The 22,608-nt window shown below is 39.4% G+C and overlaps 1 protein-coding gene across 6 annotated transcripts in view; it reads left to right on the top strand.

The window, feature by feature from the left end:
• Positions 1–22,608, top strand: part of LOC101166255 (neurexin-2) — an 806,741-nt gene that overhangs the window by 205,914 nt on the left and 578,219 nt on the right. For 5 of the 6 annotated variants that reach the window (XM_023965856.1, XM_023965855.1, XM_023965852.1 and 2 more), the window contains exon 4: positions 15,616–15,645. The exons of the other annotated variant lie outside the window; for it this stretch is intronic. In XM_023965856.1, coding sequence (XP_023821624.1) covers positions 15,616–15,645 — 30 coding nt within the window. The remainder of the gene's footprint in view (positions 1–15,615; positions 15,646–22,608) is intronic. 6 annotated transcript variants of the gene reach the window in all.

The raw sequence follows: 22,608 nt of genomic DNA, 5'->3' as shown, positions 1-22,608 counted from the left end.
TGAGAAGCCAGCTCAATGACTGGAATAAGACCCGGGCAATAAACAGCTACGGACTGCCAGTTAGCAGATACCCTGCAGGAATAATAAGATGGCCAAAGGAAAAGATACAGACCACGGATGTTAATACAAGAAAGCTCCCCACCATGCATGGAGGGTTCCATCCCAAATCCAGCACCTGCACCTGCTGACTGTATGCTAGCCGCAAAGAAGGAAGTGTCTGATATCAAGAAGTCCTACCAATGGCTATAAAGGGCTGGCCTACAGGACAGCACTGAAGCGCTCATCCTGGCAGCTCAGGAACAAGCCATGAACACCAGAGCCAAAGAGGCTCAGATCTACCACACCAGACAAGACCCAAGGTGTAGACCTACCACACCAGACAAGACCCAAGATGTAGATCTACCACACCAGACAAGACCCAAGGTGTAGATCTACCACACCAGACAAGACCCAAGGTGTAGATCTACCACGCCAGACAAGACCCAAGGTGTAGATCTACCACACCAGACAAGACCCAAGGTGTAGATCTACCACACCAGACAAGACCCAAGGTGTAGATCTACCACACCAGACAAGACCCAAGGTGTAGATCTACCACACCAGACAAGACCCAAGGTGTAGATCTACCACGCCAGACAAGACCCAAGGTGTAGATCTACCACACCAGACAAGACCCAAGGTGTAGACCTACCACACCAGACAAGACCCAAGGTGTAGGCTGTGCAAAGAAGCGCCTGAAACAATCCAGCACATAACTGCAGGATGTAAGATGCTGGCAGGGAAAGCATACATGGAGTGCCACAATCAAGAGGGTAGAATAATATACAGGAACATGTGTGCAGAATATGAACTGGAAACCCTAAGCTCAAAATGGGAAACACCTCCGAAGGTGATAGAGAATGAGAGAGCAAAGATCCTGTGGGACTTCCGGATCCAGACTGATAGGATGGTAATGGCGAACCAACCAGACATTGTAGTGGTGGACAAAGAACAGAGGAAAGCCGTTGTGGTGGATGTGGCAGTGCCAAGCGATGGGAACATCAGGAAGAAGGAACATGAGAAACTGGAGAAAAAACCAGGGACTCAGAGAAGAACTGGAGAAAGCCTGGAAAGTGAAGGTGACAGTGGTGCCTGTGGTAATTGGAGCACTCGGGGCAGTAACCCCCAAGCTGGAGGAGTGGCTACAACAGATACCTGGAAAGACCTCAGACCTCTCAGTCCAGAAAAGCGCAGTGCTAGGAACAGCTAAGATACTGCGTAGGACCCCCATCTCCCAGGCCTCTGGTAGAGGACCGGTGAAGGGTTAGAAGGGTGTACTTTTAAAAAAAATATATTATTATAAAAATTTTTGTTTGATCCAAAGAATGCAAAAGGAGCAAAAGGCAGAAGAACAAGTTATCTTCTTTCTGTTCCTTTTTGTGTGCTATCTTTTGTTTAAGTTGTTTTCGTAGAAAAAAAAAGAATGAAGGAAATTGAATTGAAGAGGTTTAGCTTTATACATAATTTTAATTTGCAGGAAGAACTGTCCTTTTTCTTTTGACCAAAAATCAGAGGGCAAAAATGGAAACTTTAATAACACAATTTCAAAAGAAAACAGCAGTGTTTCTTAGTTTTCATTGTCATGGATAAAATTACTTTTTGCAGCAGCTGAGAATGGAGAATATGCTACTTCTAAAAGATTTTTAGCGTCATGTCAAAATCAAACCCATAAATAAATGTGAACGACACTAATGTGCAGCCTATACATTTCTCTTAAAGCCCTCATTTGTACAATAAGCATGTAAAGCAACTTTTACAATTATTTTATTTATTTATTTTTTGGTTCAAGACGGCTCCCATTTTACATATATTCACACAACATGTATGACCTTAACATATCAATTCATTTTTGTATCTTTATCAATTAATCAACTGAGGCTTCATTTACTCAGGAGTACATGCACTAATCTCGCTATACACTATACTTAACCAATGTGTTCTTTCTTTTCAGTTAAACTGTAAACTGTGTGATTTTATACTAACAATATGCTATCTTAGAGCTAGTGCACACTGTGTTAAAGTCACACATTTTACTGCACTTCTTTAATACAGCATGATCTTCATATAAATAATTTAAACCATTGAAGTAATCGAGGCAATTTTGTGAAGTTTTTCTTGGTCCTTAAATCCTCCTTCTCTCTCTGTCCTACCGCAATAGATATCCATAATAAATTATTAAAATACACCAAAGTCCTCCAACACTTTTAGTGTAGCTCTGGCAGTTCAAAGACGATACATAATAGATAAGGTCAGGAGAATGACTAATGTTTATGTTCAGTAAGGGGAAACAAAGCACATAGTTTTTGTCCTAAAATTAGTTTTTGATGGCAATAAATATAATGTTTTGTGTTAGGCAACCTCATAAAAGCTAAAGGTTGTGGACTTATCAATCATTCAGATGGCCAATTTGTATCCTGATTGTAAAGGTTTTTTAGGTGAAGAAGGTGCAGGAGTTTAAGTACTTGGGGTCAACAGTTCAGTGTGATGGGGATTGTGGAAAAGGGTTGAAGAGGCGAGTGCAGGCAGGTTGGAGCGGGTGGAGGAAAGTGTCAGGAGTGTTGTGTGACAGAAGAGTGTCAGCAAGACTCAAAGGAAAGGTGTACAAGACAGTGGTGAGACCAGCTCTGCTCTATGGGTTAGAGACGGTAGCAGCGAGACAGAGACAAGAGGCTGAGATGGAGGTAGCGGAGATGAAGATGTTGAGGTTCTCCTTAGGAGTGACCAGGTTAGACAGGATAAGGAACGAGTACATCAGAGGGACGGCTCATGTTGCCTGTGTTAGCGACAAAGTCAGAGAAGCCAGACTGAGATGGTTTGGACATGTTCAGAGGAGGGATAGTGGATATATTGGTAGAAGGATGTTGGAGATGGAGCTGCCTGGCAGGAGGGCAAGAGGACGGCCAAAGAGGAGATACATGGATGTCTTAACAGAGGACATGAAGTTGGCTAATGTTAGGGTAGAAGATGTTCATGATAGAGTGAGGTGGAAAACGATGATTCGCTGTGGCGACCCCTGATGGGAAAAGCCGAAAGAGAAAGAAGTCCTAGTGATAATATTTCAGCCTTGAGTTAAAATAAGGAGTGTGAATTGATTGGCAAGAGTCTGGCGATACAATAAGTATCCTGATCCGCGCCCCACGATACGTATCCTGATCTTGTTCCGGAACACATTTTATTTATTTAAAAAAAAAAAAAAAATATATATATATATATATATATATATATATATATATATATATATGACTTGGAAAAAACTAATATGGTCAAATTCAGTTTATTTATTGATCACAATGTTAAGCACTGCAACTGTATCTCATATATGAGTTGCTTTTACCCAGGCAAATTCATAGTGCTTTTATTTTGGTAACTTGAAACATAGAAAGGGAACAGTCAACATTGTCTTATTTCTACAACAAAATACATTTCAGTATAACGAAAAAATGGAATGAATGTGCCTTAACCAATAAGGTTCTAAAAGTATGATGAAGTTAATAAAGTGCTGTCTATTTTCACTATTGCTTAATATAGCTCCTCCAGTACTTTTAAACAGTTCAGGAGTCTGAATGGTACTTCAAAAAATAAAGAGGGGGAAAAAACATTAATTCTTTCCAGAAACAATAAAGTGTGATGATGCAGCAGCATCAAGGAGGGCACATTAATGTGGCACAGATGCTTTGTTTACATCCCAGTCTGTTCTGCACCGCTGCAGCCACGCTGTCTCACACGCGGAAGTAAACTAGTAACGGTCATCGCCACAATGTTGGCCTTTTTTCAGAGCATTGTACTCATAACTCTGATCAATCGGGTCGCTAAACTAGAATCTATTGCTTGGAGGTTCTGCAGAGCTTTGGCCCGCTTTGCTGATAGCATTTTGGCCAATGCTACGTGCATTAGCCTAGTAGCCACTGTGCAGCTGCAGTGCTTCACTCATTCTTATCTGAAAAGCAGCACAATCTGCAATTTTATATGTTGCTGGCAGCAACATGGCACAGAGTCTTGGTTTGGTTCCCATCCAAACTAAGTAGTTCATGGTTGTGTCCGAATTCCTTCAGTACTCACTACATCGTGCACTATACAGTGTGTTCGCCATTTTGTAGTGCTGTCCGAATCTACAATTACGGATCCAATTCCCTTGAAATTTCCCAGAGGTCTCTGTGGAAAAACCAGTGTGCATCGATACTCACTAGATCGGTTAATATAGAATATGAATGTATTTTTCAAATAAATCATCAACACTTTTATCTTCAGAAAAACAGGGGACTCATAAATACTCGTTGCAAAACGCTCATATCAATTAGTTTTTATCTTTATGAAATTGATGATGTCATATCTGCCGTTTAAAAAAAAAAGTAAAATGGCGTATACTTATATAGCGCTTTCTACCTTCTTACGAAGGCCCAAAGCGCTTTACAGTCACAGTCCCATTCACCCATGCACACACACATTCACACACTGATGGCGGCTCCGCTGCCAAACACTGGCGCCAACCTCCCACCAGAGGCAAGGTGGGGTTCAGTGTCTTGCCCAAGGACACTTCGGCACATGGGCGTGCAAGGCGGGAATCGAACCTGCAAGTAGTGAGCATGGTGTCCGAATTGCTTTTAAAATTCAGGGCAATAGATAGTTTTTCAGTAGTTAGGGGTTAGGGTGGGAATTCGGACAGAGCCCATGTCACATAAAACGAAAAAAGATAAGGCGGCTTAAATTGTATTGATTTCACTGCGCTTAATAAAACACTCAAGGTAGTCTTGATTAAGAAATATTCCAATAACCCCAAATCTATCTGGAACTTCATCACAACTCTATTATAAAAACATCATATTTGGTTTTCATGGTTTTGAACTCAAAGATCGTGATGCTTTCTTTTTATAAACATGTTATTAATGGCTAAATTTCATATTCACAGAAGTAAATTTTCTAATAAAAAACTTTACTTCTTCGTGTTCAAATTTGAACTTCAGCAATATATAAATTTAATTTCAGCTTGAAAAAATACAAAGGCTCAAAAAACGATTAACATCTGTAAATCTTTTGGACTAATGACATAAGTTTACTCTCGCATTTCTGTTTGTCAATGTTTATTTATTTTTTATTTTATCTTATTTTTTTAATATTTAGTTTTTTCTCCCCCTGTGAATGTTCTTAATAATTAAGATATTTTTAAGGTTATAACAAGCTTATTTTGTATTCAGAACTGTACTGTAAATTATATTTGCATAATTGCTGCATTTTTGTTTTTTTTTGTTCTGCAATTGTTCAATAAAATAAAAAAAACAATTAAAAAAAAAGAAAAAGAAAAAAGCTGGCTCTAGCTGAGATCTTCCTGTTGTCTTGTGTAATGTAGAGCTGCTCAAAGAGGCTCTGTGTGCTCTGCGCCAACTAGTGGTTGGAGGTTGAAATGGAAAACAAGAGTCAGACGCTGAAGGACGCTCAGAAATAATTATACATATAATTATAATTATATATCGTCCTGACACCATTTTGAATCGATGCAAGTATTACAAATCAACTATTGCGATATATTGCCAAATCAATTTTTTACACCCCAAGTCAAAATACATAGAATAATATAGACTTTTTCCTTTCAAATGGAGAATTTTACATATAATAATAATAATAATAATAATAATACATTTTATTTCAAGCGCCTTTCAGGCCACCCAAGGTCGGTGTACAAGGTTAAAAAAATGAGAAAAAAGCAGAATAAAACATCTATAAGAAATTAACAGAGTAAAACATGAATAAAGATAAACATAAATAAGTGATTATAAAAACAGGATAAAAAAACGGAAAAAAAAAAACAGGATAGGAAAAACAACAGACAAAATGAGGTTGTGTTAACTGAATGGATTAACTGTATGATTGTTTGAAGAGAGGACTCTTGAGTTTGGATTAGAACAGTGGCAGATAGTCAGTAATGCGTAGATTGGGAGAAAGAGAATTCCATAGCTGGGGGGCGGAGCGGCTGAAAGCTCTGGTGGCAAGACGGGCAGGTGGGACATGGAGTTGGAGAGAGGAAGAGGAGCGGAGAGATCGGGAGGGAGTGGAAATGTGAAGATCAGAAATGTAGGGAAGAGCCAGGTTGTGGAGTGCTTTGAAGGTTATGAGAAGAATCTTGAAACTAATCCTTTGTTTTATGGGAAGCCAGTGTAAGTTTTGGAGAACTGGTGTGATGTGGTGGGATAACGGGGTCCTGGTGATGATGCGGGCTGCAGAATTTTGGAGAAACTGCAGTTTCTTCAAAGACTTATTGGGCAAAACCAAACAGGAGAGAATTACAGTTATCGATTCGAGAAGTGACAAGACTATGAACAAGTACAGCAGTTGTATAAGGAGTGAGAGAAGGGCGGAGACGAGATATATTGCGGAGATGAAAGTAAGCAGAACGGGTGATGTTATTAATATGAGATTGGAACGAAAGTGAGCTGTCGAGGATGACACCCAGACTCTATATAGATTACTTTCCTTTTTTATTTGCATAACCAATAACAGTTGTAGCTTCATTTGTTTTATGCACCGAAAAAAAGGTCATTAACTTTGTCTTAAATCTGTTATTTGACATTAAAAAAACAAAACATAAGTTTTAAATTTTAAAAAGTACTTTTACACTGTAAAAGTGCACATTTATGATGTTTGTTTTTTTTTAAATCTGCATGATATGTTTGAATTTTCTGTATACTCTGCCACCAATATATTCGGAGCATCTTAGCCCTCATTTTGCGAGAGCCGGAGGTAAGGCATTTGCTATGGTTGACGTCACACCTCGATTCGTACATTGTTTTTTACAGTCTGTCTATTCTACACACTGATTGCAGACTTCATATTACAACTGTGGTACTTGTTGTAGTAGACACAAGGTATGGAAATGAGAACAAATGACTTTTACGTGAATTAAAACCAGAAAAAGAAATGCTTTTAAACTGAGAAATTAAACCAGAGGTAATAGTGTCACGACAAAATCTGTTTGCCTTATCCCCCCTAGGTTTGACAATTTAACAATGTCTTCACTTTCAGTATATAAACGATATGTTCATGCAGTGTGTGCAGAAAAATGCAGCATAGTCTCCCAGCAGTGTTTGCTGTCTTCACCTGTCTGATGAGGACCATCTGCTGGTGAGGGTTGTGCCATTTGTCATGCAGTGTTCTGTGCAGTTTGTGATGGGTTTCATTTCCTTCAGAACATTTACGTGTTGAAGGAGAAATCTCAGAGCAGTTCGACAAAAAAGGATCATTTAGCATTCTCTTATGAAGAGTTTTGCTCCCTCTGGTGTTTTTGTTTTTCTTGAGGCTTCAATGAAAGGTGGATGGATTCACTTCTTGGAGAAATCATGAGCATGGACAAAATGTACGTTCAACCTCCAAACAAACAGGATTTAAGTCTGCTGTTTGTGGTTACTGGCGCTAAGTGTATGATGTGGTTAGTTATCTGTATTGTTGGGTTTATGCCTCAAAATGTAATTTAGACCTGTAAGAAGGTAGATCTTTACTGTCATCAACCCAGGTTCAACAACAATTAAATGTGCTCTCTGGAAGCACATGATCCTGTCGCTATGATGGATGGGTGGATGGATGGATGGCTGGATGGGTGGAAGGATGGATGAATGGATGTGTGGATAGATGTATGGGTGGATGGATAAATGGATGGATGTATTGGTGGATGGATGGATGGGTAGATGGATGGATCTATGGGTGGATGGATGGAAGGATGGATGAATGGATCGGCGGGTCGGTGGGTGGATGGATGGTTGGGTTGGTGGGTGAATGGATGAATTGGTGGATAGAATGGTGGATTGGCAGATGTGTGGATGGATGCATGGGTGTATGGATGGGTGGATTGGTAGATGGGTGGATGGATGAATAGATGGATGGGTGGGTTGATGGATGAATGTTACGGCTGTGGCCGTAATATTGTTTTGTTTGTATGTTTGGACTGCTTTTCTGTATGTTTTCTTTTGGGAGTGTCTGTCTGTCCTTTTCTTTTCCCTCCTCTATACTGCCAATTAGATTCCATCGTGTCCGGACCACCTGATTGGCTGAGGACTTCTCTGCGGCAGCTTTAAAAACTGCCACCTCATCTGTTGAAGCCCCTCCCCCTCCAGCTGGCAGCAGCAGAGCATTAGATCAAACATTGTTAGAGCTTTTTGGTCCTGGTAATTTGGGTTGGTTATTTTTGTATGATTTTGAGTTGTCATTGTAAATAAATTCCCAGCTTAATTTCAGTCTGGGTCTGGTGAGAGTTTTTCGAGTCATTGGTGAATTTAGTTTTTCTTTTTACCTTTATGTTACTCCCGTTTACAAACTCCTAGACAGGGGTGTAACAATGAATGACTGGATAGATGGATGAACTGGTAGGGGGGTAGATGGATGCATGGGTGGATGAACTGGTAGATGGGTAGATGGATGGATGGATGGATGGATGGATGGATTGGTCGATGGGTGGGTTGATGCATGGGTGGATGAACTGGTAGATGGGTAGATGATGGATGGAGGTGTGGGTGTATGGATGGACTTCATGTCAGTCAAATAATGAGATTGTTTTTTGATTGGTCTGATTCCTTTCGTGTTGGAGTCTCTGGGGTTTCTGATTGGTTCCTGCCCTTGTCCTTGTGGTACCCTGGTGCCCAGTGTTCTGCCTCATTGGTAGAAAATTTCATTTCAAAACATTCTGTCTGGCCATAGAGACAGTTTTCAGCTGTAGAGGGCAGACTTCTTGCGTGTGCAGCAACATTTGCTACACATACATTTTTCTCACATGAGCACAGTTTTCATGCAAGTTAACAAGCCGTTTGCTGTTTTGCTTGAAATAGAAACACATGTGTGACATTCAAACAATACGCATGTGACTCATCACCTGTGACTTTGACATAAAACGATGCGTGGCTGGTGTGACAGCATGCTGTGCACACCTTAAGCTATACAGTTTTGAAGCGTCAGAAAATGGCAAAAGTAAGAGGCGGTAGCAGTGAGTCAACAGAGAAGGGGGAAATAAAAAACAGACTTTCTTTCCAGATAGAAGCATGCCTCCTTCCTAATGACAGAATTATGACTAGTCTCCATCTGCCGCTCAATCAACACCAGCCAATGTAATGGTCTCCACACGGCATCAGTTTCGTTAGGCACTCCCATCTGTGCTTGCCACAAAATTACAGATCGATGTCGAGACGTAAAGGGGTGAACTTTGCAAATTCACTCTGTTTTCCAGGACGTGGCAGGTGACAGGGATTGTTCAGCTGTCAGATTTTGCTTGATTTCCTTAATTAAAAAAAAGGTCAAAAGTAAGACACAGCTGTTCTTTGTGCTTTTTTCCCATGTCTAATTAGGGATGGTTAATATAAATATAGGATTTTTGCCTCTGTTCTCACAAGCTGTCAAATTATGATTTATGTGACATTGGGTTTTTCTATTGTAGACTGTTTCTATTTTTACATATTTGCAGTTTGTTGTGTATTTTTGATAGAATATTTTATTGTTATCTTTGATGCATTGAACTCCTTTGGTGTCTGAATAAACTTGTAATCTACAGCACATTATAAGAGTCTGGACAAGAAAAAAGGCAATTAAGTTGGTAACATTTGTCAACTTTCAGTGCTTGTCTTCTTTGATTATTCTACTCCCCCACTTCATTTGGCCTTTTCCCCTTTTTTTTTACTAAACTACCACTGTGTTTTTCTTTTCTAAGTAGGACATGAGGTTTGAATGAGAAAATTGGGAATGTGGAGAGTATTTGAATGATTTGGTTTTCCCCGACAGCAGCATTCTGTTTTATTGTAGGAGCCTTTCTCTTATCTCTGTAATGGATTATGAACAGGAGAACAAAAACAGGAAGTTGAAAAGAAAAAAAAAAGAAAGGACTTGGTGCAAAGGGTATCCAGGAAATTGACTGCTGCTAGATAAATAAAACACTTTTCTTCTACATTTGCTTTGTCCCTGATTAAGGCATTAAGGAGAAGGTTGGAACAGCTTGTGGTTAAATGCTTGCAGTCTGTTCATCAAATGAGTTGTCTTTAAGGTGATGTTTAACTTTGTGCAAAATAGGTTTGAGTATAAATCAAGGTGGAAGAGTAAAAAATAAAAGGCCTTTAGGGCCTAAATGTGGTCTGCCAGTGCCATGCGTTACTGCCACTCCAGCCACTCACTTATCTAGTTACACCCACATCTGAAACAGCATGGACCTCTATTCTGTTCACAAGTTCCTCAGTTATGGGTTTTTTTATTTGATTTTTTTTTAATTTTTTTTAACTTATTGACAAACTAGGTATCATACATAAAATTACTAACAGTAACCATATAATCAACATTACATCCCTCAGTTATGATGAGGAAATTTACATCCGCGATCCCCCATTTCCCATGAGTCTTAGGGGCTAAAGGCGGGGCCAACGCCCGGCTCGCCACACTGTTGTTCGTGTTTAAGAATGAGCAAGGAGCAGCAGTGCATGGAGGGGTGAAAAGGAACAGCTCTCCTTCCACTTGTGTCGCGGCAGCATTATGGTACTAACGGGGCTGGTTAAAAAACATCAGTAAAATAGCGCGCGCCTCAGCGCGATACGCGCGCCTCAGCGCGGCGCGTTCGTCAGAAGCTTCCTTTCACAACAAACACTTGTTGCTCCCCGGACGCCTCTGCGCTCCGCGCTCGCCAAGCGGGCTCCTTGTCTCCCCTTCCTATCCGAAAAGCTCACATGGTGGCTGTGAGCTTTTCAATGCAAAATTCCGCTCAGTCAGAAACCGTAAAAACGACCAAATGGATTTGTGTTTCCAGTCGTGTCCCGACAAAATAAAGGCTGATGTTATTCACACATATTTACGTGCAGCCAGCCGAGTCACTATGACTCAGAGGTAAATACACTTCTGAGCATGCGCTGTTCTCTCCGTCACGCAGCTGACCGGCATTTCCATTTACTGATGGGGGATTTTTTCACGCTGCTTTTAACGATTGCTTTTAACTTGAAAGCTTCATCATATTGTAGCGGCGATCAAGTGCACGTTGGGTCTAATGGCACCAAAGGATTCTGGGATGCGGCCGGGCATGCGTGTTTCTTTTTGTTGAACCATGACTGAAGTGTCTAAGAGCTGAAGTGAGGTCCATGCTGTTTGGCTGCTCAGAGGTGTGTTAAAAAAATGACTTGTGCTTGGTGGTGGATGACTCATACAAAACCATTCACCGAGCCCGAATGTTCGTACATGGCGGCCGCCAATCAAATCCATAAATTAGCCACGTCACAGAATAAGCCGCAGGGCTGTGAGCGCAGGAAAAAAGTAGCGGCTTGTAGTCCGGAAATTACGGTAATAATGGTGGGATTTGCAAATTATGCAACTTTTAGCCCTACAAATATATTTGAATCTATTGTAAAATCGTTCCCAGTGGTCTTTTAATTATGATTGTAACCCAAATCAAAAAACATATTTTCTGCAGAGCGGCAGGATCCATCAGAACTTCACCTTTGAGTTAGATTGATTTGTCTGCAAGTGGATGCATCAGAATTGGAGCGAAGAGAGACTTTGACCAACCGGTAGCATTTGCTGCATCGTTAACCTGTTTATTTTGTTTTGTTTAAACTGCGGGTTTTATCTTCTGCTACTAATCTATCATTATTTGAATAAATAAATACTCACAAATGCAGTTTTAATCTAAATTTTTGTTCTACATGTCCTCCATCATGAGAAAAATGCTACAAGAAGATGTTACAAAAACACTGTTTTCATTGTAGGGGGATTTTACGCTTTAGGCTTGAAGAGACTTGTAAACCTGCAACAAGAAACAAAACCTTTACAAACACCTGTTCACCAAAAACCATCTGAGATCAAAATGAACACATTTGTAGACAAATCTCTCTTTTCTTATGAGCAACAAACTATTTTAAAGCAAATGTAATTTAAAAAAATATATATAAAACATTTTAGAGTTGTTTGATTAGACACAAATTGATAGAAGGACAATTAAACAGGTTTAAGAAAAAATACAGAAATTGAAGCCATTTTCTGTATTATATACTGACAAACCTTCAAGGTTTACTTGTGTGGATAATAAAATGATTAAAGTTGACTTTGAGGTTGCTTTTCTTTTTCACAGCAGTTTTTGTAGCACCCTTGGTTGGAAAGATAATTGAAAAGCAGAAGTGAATAGCATCATATATGTGCATGAAAATAGCACATCTGCCACAAAACTGAAAAGAATCAATTTCCAGAGTTGTATTCAGATAATAGAGAAGAAAACAAACACAGATCATTGCTTTACCAAATTATAAAAACTGTTATTAGTGATTATTGAGCTAGAAAACACATCCCAATTTTCTGGCTAAATTTACATAAATTGACAGAATGATTCATTTCAAGGCTGATTTGTCTGCATTTTCCCATATAATTAAATTACATTAAATTATGTCGCCCCAAATTACAAACTAAACACAATGACTTTTTACAACATTTCTCTCTTCTTAGTATCAATTATTTTCTGAAACATTGGGAAAATCCAATGGAGAATGCAAAGAAAGTTAAATTAAAAATTAGAATATATTTAACGTTGGTCAGTGCAGCTTGAACTGTGTGTCTCACTTGTACTTGTAATCAGAATCTGTTGCTGTTACATTAGACCATTTAACCCTTGTGCTATCCTGGGCACTTTAACATTGGGAGTTGGGTCATCTAGACCCACTAGACAGTGAGTTGAACCTTTTTTCTTCAATGATTTGTGATCTTCACTGGTGTCCATGGATTACATGAAATCTTCCTCACCTTTATCCACCTTTGTTATGGTAAAGAGAACACGCCAATGTAAGGGTGGGGTCATCTGGACCCCACAGGATAGCACAAGGGTTAGAGCTTTGACAAGAAAAAAAAACTTCCTGCAACAAATCAACAAATTATGACCCTAATTTCTTTTTAAATATGTCTTTCAGCCACTGTTTTGGTTATTTTATCTTTATTTGTCACTTTTAGCTCAACCATTTGGACATTGTAAGTGGAAGGAAAGTTTTTTTCATTTCATTTCACTCATTTTGGTTCGGGGGCCACATTCAGCCCGTCTGATCTCAAGTGGGCCGGACCATAACATAAAAGCAAAATAACAGCTTTGTTTTCGTTTTTTTACTCAATTTGAAAAAATGCCTCAACCAACATGGTAGCCTACTCACTTGGGGCCAATGGATCTCGAATAAAATTAATTTCAATAAAAAAAAAAGTTGGTCTATTCAATTTTATAGAGACCGAATATTTTACATCTGACACTGAAGCAATCCAGAAACTTTTCTTTATGGTAAGTCTCTTAGTGGTGCTGAATGTTATATTCTTTGAACAGTGCAACCTGTTGATGACATGACAAGCAAAGAAAAAAAAACTGTCCATTTTTCCTGGAAATCTCTTCACTCCACTTCACTTTTTGACAACATTTTGGTCGTTAGGTGTTGCTACTGATCATCCTCATAGCAAGATAACAGCGGTGAGGCTCATAGGGAACCAAAGTACATCTTACCCAGACACAGAGCTGTTAGGTTTTCACTTTTGGCACATGCAGAGATATGCTGTTTCACCTGTTTTGCCTTTCCTTTGCTCCCCCTAGTGGCGGAATTGTGCATTTCGGTTATTTCTTTAAAAAATCATAACTCGCCACAGGAATGGACTAGAACCTTGCTTTCTTTTTTAACCATCCTTATGATTTTTACTCTTCATGTGTGGGCAGGACATAACCACCTGGCGGGCCGGATACGGCCCTCCAGGTGCCAGATTGTTAACATTCCCATGCACTCTGAGGTGAATTTCCGATGAACCCCTGCTGCTGTGCAGAAACTATGTCCATCTTTTAGATGAGACTTTTAGGGTGAATGCAGACTGGATACATTCGTTGATCCGGACCCAGTCTGCTACTTTGGTCCGGATTGAGTCCTGAACCTTTGTGCTTGATTTGTATTCAGGCTGCTGTCAAGGAGACTTTCCTGTTCCGGACTAAAACTTGTAAACAAAACCATGTGACTGAAGATGTCTTCACTCATTGGTCGTGACTTACGAGGCAAAGCAACAAGAGGCTGAAATTATGGAGGTCCTGCGCTTTAAGTTCATTAAAACTATTTGAATCTGTCTCAACGTCACGTTTAACACTTTTTACTACTTTTTTGGTCCGGCAGAGGCGTGCTCTAAGGCGGTTACTGGCAGGAAGACTAAGGCTAAGACGGTACACTAATAAGTGTTTATGATATATACAGAGGAAACAGTGAAAAGCAATGTGTGTCGCCTCAATAGTTGATATCCGATCACATTTCAATGAGTTACCGTGTCTCATCATTGTTGATCATTGAAGAGAATTGTGTTAAGGAACTAGTTAGGATGACATCACAGCAGACGATACAGAAAAGCATGGAAGAAGCGTTTTCAGCGGTTTCTGGTCCCGCACCAGGGTTAGCCTGGGTGCATTCAGACTGAAATTAGTTCTGGAAAGCAGTCTGCTTACTTTCTAAGAAAGTCAACTTCTTGTGTCTCTAATCTGTGGAAGGTTGTGTCGTTGTGCATTTGTGGCTGTATGTTTGTGTGAAAGTCGGTGTTTTACTCCAGTTTTAACATACAGACGTTTGTTTTGTCGTTTTAGGGTTTGACTGTTTGACGTTGCTCCTGGGTTGGCACTAATATTCGCTTCACTGTTTAGTTGATTCTACTTCTTCACTTTTATTTTACATTTTCTTTTCTTTATTGTTTTTTTCTTTTTAATGTATATTTCCAGTTTGTGACTTCAGCGTTTTTCTGCATGCTGCCAACAAGATTTTGGCTGATGAGGGGTTGATAAAACATTAGAACTATGTTTATATTCCAACAGCCAATGACAAACGTGATAATAAGTTGTAGAAAATAGACAGAAAGTAGGTATTTGCCCTTGATTTATTTGATATACCCGGCTTGTTTTTCCTCCCACAGGTACGTCAGTATGTTGTTGTGTGGTTTGTTTGGATGCCTTGTTAAATGCACTGGAAGCAGAGGGGTAGCTGTTCTTTTCCAGCCTGTTGAGATGCCTGCTTGCCTCGCCTCGAATGTGTTTACAGCACAGTGCAGTTGGCGTGGACGGCTACATAAAGAGGCTGTAGCTGCAGCTGTTGTGCTGTTTTGCTGATACTGTGTTATCCTTGTTTTTCCAGAAAGAGCTCTGGCCTCCTCTTTGTGAGATCTCGCCTCTTGAGGTTCTTGTTTTGTGATTAGAGTACAGTCGGAGACGAGAAATTCAATTCAAGTTTTTTCTGCCAAACAGTTCTGTGTGTTCCATAAGTACTCCAGAGGAAAAAAAAAGCATTTGTGCGAGCAATAGCCTTCGGGGGTTGCGCCGATTGAAAATGCTTTTTTTTTCTAATCCCCCCACACCTCACTCAAGAAGTGTTTGCTTGTTTTCTGTTACTATTTGCTCTTTCTCTTTCTCTTTCTTTCTCTCTTTCTTTTTATTTTTTCTTTACCTTTGGTTTGAACTCTGACATCCGACTCTGCCCCAGGATGTCTGTCACAAACTGCAGTCCAACGTTGTGACAATGCTTTTTTTCTTCCCGTGCCTTTTATGACCTTCATTCTTCTTTCTGTTCTTTTTTTCCTGTTTTTTTCCCTTTCAAGGTCTGGCGCACCTGACGTTAAACGACCAAGGTATGGGTTCATTCCTTCTTTTTGTTCCTTTTTTTCTTTTCTTTCTCTTTTTCCTTTCACGGAGGAATTGACTCAGCCTGTTTGCTCCCAGTGGCTCGACACTGCTGCTCTTCCTTACAATTTCCTTCTGTGCTTTTTACCCTCCATATGTGCGCATCCCTTCATTTCCTCCTAAACCCCCTTCTTACGTTTGAATCCTTTTCATCTCACTTCTTCTTTGCTTTTGTTTTTAACCCTCCCACAACTCCGTGTTTTTTTATTTTTTGGTGCCCTCCTTCCTTCCCACCATGTCTTTGTGCTTTTTTTGTGACCTCCAATGTCTGTTCCACCCTTTGTCCTGTCCTATGGCTCACGTCCTGGACTTCACATCAGACCCCGCGGCTGAAGGTAACACTTTTCTGCTATCCCTTCTGCTTGGGTTTAAACCCCAACAAGAACTCATTCAGAACATGAATAAAAAAGAAAACCCAGCTCTCAATCGGCAATCGTGATAACAGCTAAATGTGTTCAGACTGTCATCTACTAACAGTTCCAAGTGCCGACATTCCCATTGTTTGGCAATCCGTGTTTTCTTTAAGGGGAAGGATGTTATATTGTCTGAAATGTTCTGTTTACTGAAAAGTGTCTTGATAATCACAAATACTGTAATTTTCTATAACAGACAGTCTACATTTAATGTTTAGGAAAAGCTTGTGTTCTGTCCTTTTGGTTTTGTGATAGTTTAAATGAATATATGACCTAAAAGTGGATGCACATACAAATATACTGCTCTACATGAAATGCTTTAAAATCTGCAGAGAACTGTTCCTTTTCTGTTGGCCCTCTACAGCCTTAGGACAAACATTTTAGGATGTTTTTTGTTCCTGAATCAGAAAGAAACGGCTGTTTTTCATTGTAGCTTGATTTCAAATATCACCAGAAGCTAAAAAATGAACAAACAAGGGGAACAAATCCACTAAAGTGGTTAGTGTTTAGTCCCTGATACACTAAGAACAAGAATGATGTATGTGTCTTTTAACTAAGGAAAATAAGTTTAAAAATATATTCAAGGCATAAAGATGTCAGCAAATATCATTTAGATAGATGGGCAACTAAATAAAAAGTAGGTCTGAGAACATCAAGTTAGAGTTTGGATTTGGACTTTTTACTTTGAGGCTCTAATGACTTGGCTAAATCGAAGTGCTTTACGACTCAGGTTACTAAAATCTAGTAGTAAGTAGAAGTGAGTAGTAGTATTGAGTATTAAATAGGATCAACTAAATTTGGACATGTACTTTCTTTTTTCCTAAATATCTTCGTACTTTTAAAATCCTTGTTTCTGTGGACCCGCTGCCTTTAAACTATCCAAATCTAAACTCTTTGAATAATCTGCTCGTTTAACCCAAAAACATAATTTACAATTTTCTCCCTGAAAGTATATAAAAAACATTCAAAAGCATGTCCAGTGCAAAAAAAAAATAAGGTTGGCATATCTGCAAACACAAAGATGGACCAATAAAACGAAGATGAGTCTTTAAAGCCTAAGGCCGTCCTTCACAGCTTTAAGAAGGACAACCCTCAGGCTTGACTTTCCATCTACCTTAAGCTTGATCCTATCTGCCTTCCTATAGGGCTGCCTCCCCTCCCACTCTGAGAAAGTAACCTGTCCCGTTCAAAAAGAAGGATGAGGTCATCACTAGACTAACACGGACTGTCAGTCCACGAACACGAAGACATTTTGCACAGGAGCCTTTCTACTATCAATTTTTCTTTGAAAGTTTGATGTGAATAATTTTGCTGAGAGGTATTTATGTAAGGGATAATGCGCTTTGAAGTGTCCATTATCAGAAATAAACAGACAACATATTGCTGTCGTGAAGTCTGTTAATTCCTAAAAATGGACACTTTAAAGGGCATTGTCCCACTTATACCATGGTCAAATAAATATTCAATGAGTTTTTAGTACTTTAGTCTCGTTTTTTTATTCCAGTTTAAATCGCTTATTCATAAAACGTTGACTATTCAATACGTGGTGCAGTACATAGTGGCTGAGCCGGCATCGGCCTCGACTGCAGCGGCAAAGGAAAGTGACATTTATGCTGATGATCACGATGTGTTGAATAAAGCATCAGTTCAGAGAGAAAGTTCACCTCTTTTGGTTTTTGTCCAGATGATGAAGCAAAGGTTTATTTCAAAGAAGCCAGCGCAGTGATACAGGACATTTAGGCTATGTGGCCGGAACTTGTTTTTTAGGTGTACATAATCCCTGTCCATTATCACTTTTTAATCCACACCTAGGAAACCAATCAGAATCGATTATTCGCCCTGATCATGATATAAACATGATATAAACAAAGGAAGCAACCAATTTCAATGAAAAGTCTATGCAAATAAATATACACAGTGGGGGAAAAAGTATTCAGTCGGCCACCAATTGTGCAAGTTCTTTTACTTAACCCTTGTGCTATCCTAGGCACTTTAACGTTGGGAGTTGGGTCATCTAGAACCACTGGGCAGTACGCTGAACCTTTTTTCTTCAATGATTTGTGAACCTCACTGGTGTCCATGGATTACATGAAATCCTCCTCACCTTTATCCACCTTTGTCATGGTAGGGAGATCACGTCAATGTTAGGGTGGGGTCATCTAAGATAGCACAAGGGTTAAAAAGAAGAGAGAGGCCTTTCATTTTCATCATAGATATACCTCAACTATGAGAGACTAAATGAGAAACTAAATCAAGAAAACCACATTTTCTGATTTTTAAAGAATCTAGTTGCAAATTATGGTGGAAAATAAGTATTTGGTCACCTACAAACAAGCAAAATGTCTGTCTCTCACAGACATCTAACTTCTTCTGTAGAGGATCCTCTGTCCTCCACTTGTTACCTGTATCAATGCACCAGTTTGAACTGGTTATCTGTATAAAGACACCTGTCCACAAACTCAAACACTCCCACTCCAAACTCCTCTATGGCCAAGACCAAAGAGCTGTCTAAGGACACCAGAAATAAATTGTTGACCTTCTCCATGATGGGAAAACTGAAGCTATGTCCGAATTCCTACCCTAACCCCTAACTATTAAAAAAAATGATATAGTGCGGGACAGTCTAGTGCCCTGTATTTAAAAACAGTTTAGACACCATGCTCACTACTGAACCCCACCTTGCCTCTGGTGGAAGGTTGGCGCCAATGTTCGGCAGCAGAGCTGCCATCAGTGTGTGAATGTGTGTGTGAACGGGTGAATTGGTTTGTGACTGTAAAGCGCTTTGACCTTCGAGGAAGGTAGAAAAGTGTTATACAATTATACGCCATTTACCAGTAACACACTACGCCACCAGGGACTCAAACCCTGAAGTGCCAGACGTGTCCCCCTGCTAAAGCCAGGGGGACACGTCTGGGACATGTGCAGGCCCGTCTAAAGTTTGCTAGAGAGCATTTGGATGATCCATAAGAGGATTGGGAGGATGTCCTATGTTCAGACCAAAATAGAACTTATTGGTAAAAACTCTACTCATCTTGTTTGGAGGAGAAAGAATAGTTACATCCCACAAATACCACACCTACTGTAAAGCATGGGGGTGGAAACACATTTCAACCATGGGAGTGACTTTGTAAGAAGCATTTCAAGGTCCTGGAGAGGCCAAGCCAGTCTCCAGATCTCAACCACATGGAAAATCTATGGAGTTGTAAGACTGTGTTGCCCAGAGACAGCCCCAAAACATCATGGCTCTAGAGGAGATTTCCACGGCGAAATTGGCCAAAAAACCAGCAACATTTTGTTGACAAAAGACTTACAGAAAACACGTCTGCTGTCATTGTCAACAAATGGTTTATACAGTGTTCCCTCGCTTATTTGCATTTCAAAAGTTGCGGTTTCAGGTATTAGCAGATTTTAAATAAAGAAAGTTGACTCAGAAAATATCCTGATACCCTGAGGAAGATAATCGTGAAGCATAATTACCATCCAGATGACCGAATGATGGATGAAACCGACCTCTTCTGAATGAAGCGATGCTGAAAACAGGCTGCTGCTGGACTGGCACGCTACAGTACAGTCAGATGCTCTAAAAAAGATCTATATTCCAAGGTTCTTTTATCAATGTTTTACAAATCATCGTAATTTTTTTCAGAAGTAAGGATCAGCGGCGCACATTCTTCGGGGTGGGTTTGGTGAGGGTTCTCTGTATTCGCCGATTCTGCATGTGCGCGGGTGTCTCTGGTCCCGAACCCCCGCAAATACGGTGGAATACTGTAACTGTAATAAGTTGAGCTTTTGTTATGACCAAATAGTTATTTTCCACAATAAGTTACGAATAAATCCTTTAAAAATCAGACAATGGGATTTTCTGGATTATTTTTTTTTCCTATTTTGTGTCTCATAGTTGAGTTTTACCTATGATGAAAATTACAGGCCTCTCTCATCTTTTTACATGGGAGAACTTGTACTGTATGTGCGTTTCCGTCTTTCGCATTCAAAACTCTCGTGTTCACACGTCACTATGCTAAGTTTTAAAGTCTGTTTTCAGGCTCTACATACAAAACATCCAGTCATCATAAATGAAACAATAGGTCACCAGTTGAATTTTAACCAATCAGGGGCTCAGACTTGGTAGTGATGTATGGATGGCGTCCCTTTTAATTCACAGAAAATCCAGCTGTTGTTAAAAAATAGTGACAGTGCAGTGCAAACACCATTATGCTGAAAGCGCGCACAAGAGTGCCTGTTCATCGCGTTCTTGAAGGCGCCACTAATGCCCGGTGTGAACGTAGCATTAGATACTAGATATTGCAGTAGCATTTCTTTAGTATCTTAACCCATTTTGATTTTACATCATTACAAGTGTTCACTATGGTGTCCTATAATCAGTTTTATTTTTTTTACTGTATTTTTATTGTTTAAATGGCAAAACTTAGCAATTAATGGATTATGTAAATAAGAGGAGTTTATTTCTGCGGCTTAGCAGTTTCCAACCTGTCAGCATGTTCCTCTTAAGAGTTAGTTACCTTTAGCCTAAAGCGCTTTTGACTTTGTTCAACTAATTAAAAACCCAAAAATAAAGCACCATTTTCAAAACAAAAAAAGCACTAAGAACAAATGGAACTGAATAGCTGTAACATTTCCTGCCCCATGGCTTTACAAGTGCTTAGGCGATGGACCGTTTCATTCTGAGAGGTCTCCTGTTGCTAGCATGACCTCATTTAGGTGGCCGAGCTGTGAAGCACATTGAGAGGTCAAAATTGACTTTTATAGACGTGATGTTCATTTTTCTTTGATTTGTGAGACATAAAACCAAATGTTCTCTTATATTATGTGGGTAAAATCATTAAGCAGGATGAGCTTTGAGAGCCATCTCAGTCTGAGTCCAAAGTAGACAGAAAGTAGAATCCCTGTTAAAATGATTGACAGCTGCAGAAAACACTCACATATAAAGCCTTCCATCTAGTTTTTGACTCTGTTTTTCTATACTTAATATTTACCCGAATAAAGACATAGGTGGCAAAACAGATATATATATATATATAGAGAGAGAGAGAGAGAGAGAGAGAGATCTTAAAAGTTTTTAAAATGTTCTTATAACTAAATTCAAAAAGCAGAAACTCATACTAATAATCATTACCTATATTTCTTGAGATTTTTATTCATATAGACAATAAGTATAAAAAACACAATTTATAGTGTCAAGTGTCAATTAAAACAGAGGTTTTTCAGCAATATTTTTATATTCAGTGGATGTGCTGTGGAATGGAGAGGATTGCTGGGACAATAAAAAAAAACTGGAATCTCCAGTTCCAGTGGATTCTGTCCCCGTTTTTCTGCAGCACTCTAAAACGGAGGCCGCCAAATGCAGACTGGCAGCACAAAGTAGTGGGGCAACAAAGTAGACTATTTAGTCAACCACCTATTGTCCAAGTTGTCCCACTTAATAGGACGATAAAGGTTTGACAATTTACTCATGGATACAATTCAACTTGGAGAGACAAAATGTAAAAAAACAAAAATCCTGTAAATCATATTATAGGACTTTTAATGACATTATTATTTGGCCAATTACAAAAATGCAAGGTTTCTGGGCTTCACAGACCTGTAATTTTTCCTTTTAAGACACTTTTCCATTTGAGCTGATATTTAACACTTGACGTGAGTAATGTGATGTAATGGTGTAAAGCTGGATTCAAATCAGCTAATTTAGCTTATTTAGAAGAAAAGGTTAATGTCACCTGGTTATCTGTGTAAAAGACACTTGTCCATACTCTTAAACTGTCACTGTTTTTATGCAAAGAAATCAGGAGAACTGGTCTGTGTAAAGGAAATGCGGTCATGGATCTTGATAATTTGAGTGAAAACCTTCCATCAGAAAGCACTTTGAAGGTGACAATGATCCCAAACACATCGCCTGGGCAACGAAAGAGTGAGTTCATAAGAAGCATTTAAAGGTCCTAGAGTGGCCTAGTTAGCCTCCAGATCTCAACCCCAAAGAAAAGGGAGTTGAAAGTCCATATTTCCCAGCAAGACTCCCAAAGCATCACCGCTCTAGAGGAGATCTGTGTGGGGGACTGGACCAAAATACCATCAACAGTGTGTGAAATCCATCTGTAGACCTACAAAAAACATGTGACCTATGTCATTGCCAACACAAAGTAAATAATAAAGTATTAAAATGAATATTAGTTATTGACCAAATACTCATTGTCCACCATTGTCCACCATCATTTAAAAATAAATTCTTTTAAAATCAGACAATATGGTATTTCTGAATGTTATGGTTTCTCACTTTGTCTTTTATAGTTGTGTATGATCAAAACTACAGACCTCGCTAATCTTTTTAAGTGGGAGAATGTGAACAACTGTTGGCTTACTAAATTATTTTTGCCCCACAGTGCAACTTATGTTATTTAAACTTGACTATCTAATTCCAAGCGATGTTTTACTCTGAAAAACTAGCAGATATTTTCCATCACATCTGTCTAGGACTCTTCCTTG

Source organism: Oryzias latipes, chromosome 18 (genome assembly GCF_002234675.1).
Source record: "Oryzias latipes chromosome 18, ASM223467v1".
NCBI lineage: Eukaryota > Metazoa > Chordata > Actinopteri > Beloniformes > Adrianichthyidae > Oryzias > Oryzias latipes.
The sequence above is the reverse complement of the archived record's forward strand: the minus strand, read 5'-3'. Positions and strand labels throughout refer to the sequence as shown.